Genomic DNA, 2,534 nt, shown 5'->3' with positions numbered 1-2,534 from the left:
TATGTTTTTAGAAATATATTTGTGAATGCACATATTTACTATGGAGTATTATTTTTATTGCATATGTTTTCACCTCAGATAATAATATTCAAAAACCTCATTTTCCCAAGGGGAAAGCCCAAAATTTATGCAACTCGATCCTATATCTATAAACGTATAAAAAGATATCGACAGTCAATAGAAAAATGATATGCATGCCCCATTGAACCAGCTCTCTTACAAATGCATGCATCAAATGAACTCCATAAAGGCCAAAAACTATTCACTCATAAGTAATAATATGTCCTCTTATATTCCCTTGTGATACTTGCCTATCCGCTTAATTATTTGGTTTCACTGTGCATTTAGAGAAAGTTGTGCAAGTCTTGGCGTACGATCAACAAGATGAGAAAAAGCATAACCTCCGGGAGAAATATTGTATCTAGCGATTACTAGTTGATCAGACCAGACGCTGCTTTTCAAAAGAGCACTCGATCCGTCTATTTGCTATGCAAAACAAACAATTACGAAAACTTTCAAGCAATCTCGTGAGGACGACTTGGAGGAGAGCTTGTTGGTTCCTTTTTTGATTGAATGCAAATGGAAGGAGGAGAAAGAGGAGTCCCTAATTATGAGCTGCAAGTCTCGTTCTCGACTACTCCACAGGCGATCCATGAAAGTGGGTATACACAGTTTGAAGAGAACCAAGTTATGGGTTTCTTGGCTCCCTCTCTGTGTTCTCATCAAATTATATCTCAGCCTATCAGTACATCCCCCATTAGTAATTCCACCAATTCTCCCAGCGCCATCAGATTCAGCCATAGCGACCAGGTATATATGTTGGTTTTACCAAATACAAACCTTCGTCTTCCCTAAGCTGAAATACAATCTTTTTTTACATGTTTCAGTATATAGTAGTATTATGGGATTTTGTCTACCTTTTCTGTTTCTTTATGATTTTTCTTGGTATTCGTGGCAATAAATTTCTGGTCTTTGTATCTTATATATGTATGTTGGTGGTGTGGGAAATTGTTTTAGGTAGGGAGCTTAGATCCCGTTCCCAAAGCCGTACACGATGAGAACTGTGCCAGTAACGCAAAGGATGGAAATAATAATTCATGGTATTCTGATTTCATATCTCTTTTAGCTTCATTTTTTTCCTCTTCTCTTTTATGGGTCATGTTGTCTTTCATGTATCAAGAGCACACGCTCTGAAAATAGTTTCCCACCAAAACAACATGCACGCTAGCTGGCTCATAATATTATGCCCTAGATGTATAGAATCATTTAAGATCTTCCCCAAATCTAGTGAGATCTGCCCTAGCTTGCTGCTCATGGGATACTTTCAATACAGAATATGAAGAAGACAAGTAATAGTTTGATATGAGAAAGTCTTGATACGAATTGATACCCGAATCTGCATTTCATGTCAATCAATTAGATACTGGCTCTCATAGAGCACCTTTGGGTTTTTGGCAGGTGGAGGAGCTCAGCCTTAGAGAAGAACAAAGTGAAGATTAGGAGAAAGCTTAGGGAACCAAGGTTTTGTTTCCAGACGAGAAGCGATGTGGATGTGCTAGACGACGGCTACAAGTGGAGAAAATACGGGCAGAAGGTTGTCAAGAACAGCCTTCATCCTAGGTACATACCATACGTCCTTTTTTTTTAATTCTTTCCTTGTCACTTTTACATGCTTCATAGATTCCTTTTTTAGAAACCATGACGCAACAGACTGTTTAGATTACAATTCAGGAATATTTGATCCTAATATATATATTGCTCAACATTCCAAGGGGTACCCTCGTTTGATCAAATGATAACTTTTATGTGAAATTATCCTAGAAATTCAAACAAAGTAATCAAAGAACAAACTGAATGGGTTTCTGACACAGTTTTTTCATCATGAGTTCATGACTTAAAGCTCCTGTGAAGTGTGAAGAAGCTGTTTAAAATAAATCCATGTTAAAGAAAAGCTGACTACTGCTGCGTGCGCACTAGTTTGCTCCATCACTCAATCATATATTTGCATTCACCCAGAGATTTAGAATGCTGCAGTTCAGTGCTTATTTCATTTCAAATTGTGGTTATAGATATTCAAATATGTTTGGTTTGAGTGCAGAAGCTATTACCGATGCACGCACAACAACTGTAGAGTGAAGAAGAGAGTTGAAAGATTGTCTGAGGATTGTAGAATGGTGATCACTACTTATGAAGGTAGACACAACCACTCTCCATGTGATGACTCTAATTCATCTGAGAATGAAGGTTTTACTTCTTTCTAATCAGGGTTTATAAAATCAAAACATTCAATGAGATTAATATTATATATATATATAATATATTTATGGGAACAAGGGACAGCCATATATATAATGTATTATATCTTTTTACATATAAATACATATGTATGTATGTATGTATGGTAGTTATTTTTACAATGAATGTACAGTTGTAGACAGAATGGTCATTATCTTATGCATCCGACGTTTCTTATATTGCTATCTTTACAATAATAAAAAATCAATGATGTACTTCACTTTGGGGACAAGCAATAT

General features: G+C 36.1%; 1 protein-coding gene across 1 annotated transcript; it reads left to right on the top strand.

The window, feature by feature from the left end:
* Positions 1-223: 223 nt before the first annotated feature.
* Positions 224-2,321, top strand: LOC120199150 (probable WRKY transcription factor 12). The gene is made up of 4 exons (XM_039200337.1): positions 224-810; positions 1,018-1,100; positions 1,459-1,620; positions 2,099-2,321. The coding sequence occupies exons 1-4, from the start codon at positions 574-576 to the stop codon at positions 2,259-2,261; spliced, it is 645 nt and encodes a 214-aa protein (XP_039056268.1). The 5' UTR covers positions 224-573; the 3' UTR covers positions 2,262-2,321.
* The last annotated feature ends 213 nt before the right edge of the window (positions 2,322-2,534 follow it).

Source organism: Hibiscus syriacus, unplaced genomic scaffold (assembly GCF_006381635.1).
Source record: "Hibiscus syriacus cultivar Baekdansim isolate YM2019G1 unplaced genomic scaffold, ASM638163v2 tig00005377_pilon, whole genome shotgun sequence".
Lineage (NCBI taxonomy): Eukaryota > Viridiplantae > Streptophyta > Magnoliopsida > Malvales > Malvaceae > Hibiscus > Hibiscus syriacus.
This window is presented reverse-complemented; position numbering and strand designations above follow the sequence as displayed.

Excerpts from the sequence above, each read along its gene's own strand:
- LOC120199150 (XM_039200337.1), top strand. The coding sequence starts at position 574 with ATGCAAATGGAAGGAGGAGAAAGAGGAGTCCCTAATTATGAGCTGCAA. Across the intron at positions 811-1,017 it reads GATTCAGCCATAGCGACCAG|GTAGGGAGCTTAGATCCCGT; the intron begins GTATATATGTTG and ends AAATTGTTTTAG. Across the intron at positions 1,621-2,098 it reads AAGAACAGCCTTCATCCTAG|AAGCTATTACCGATGCACGC; the intron begins GTACATACCATA and ends GTTTGAGTGCAG.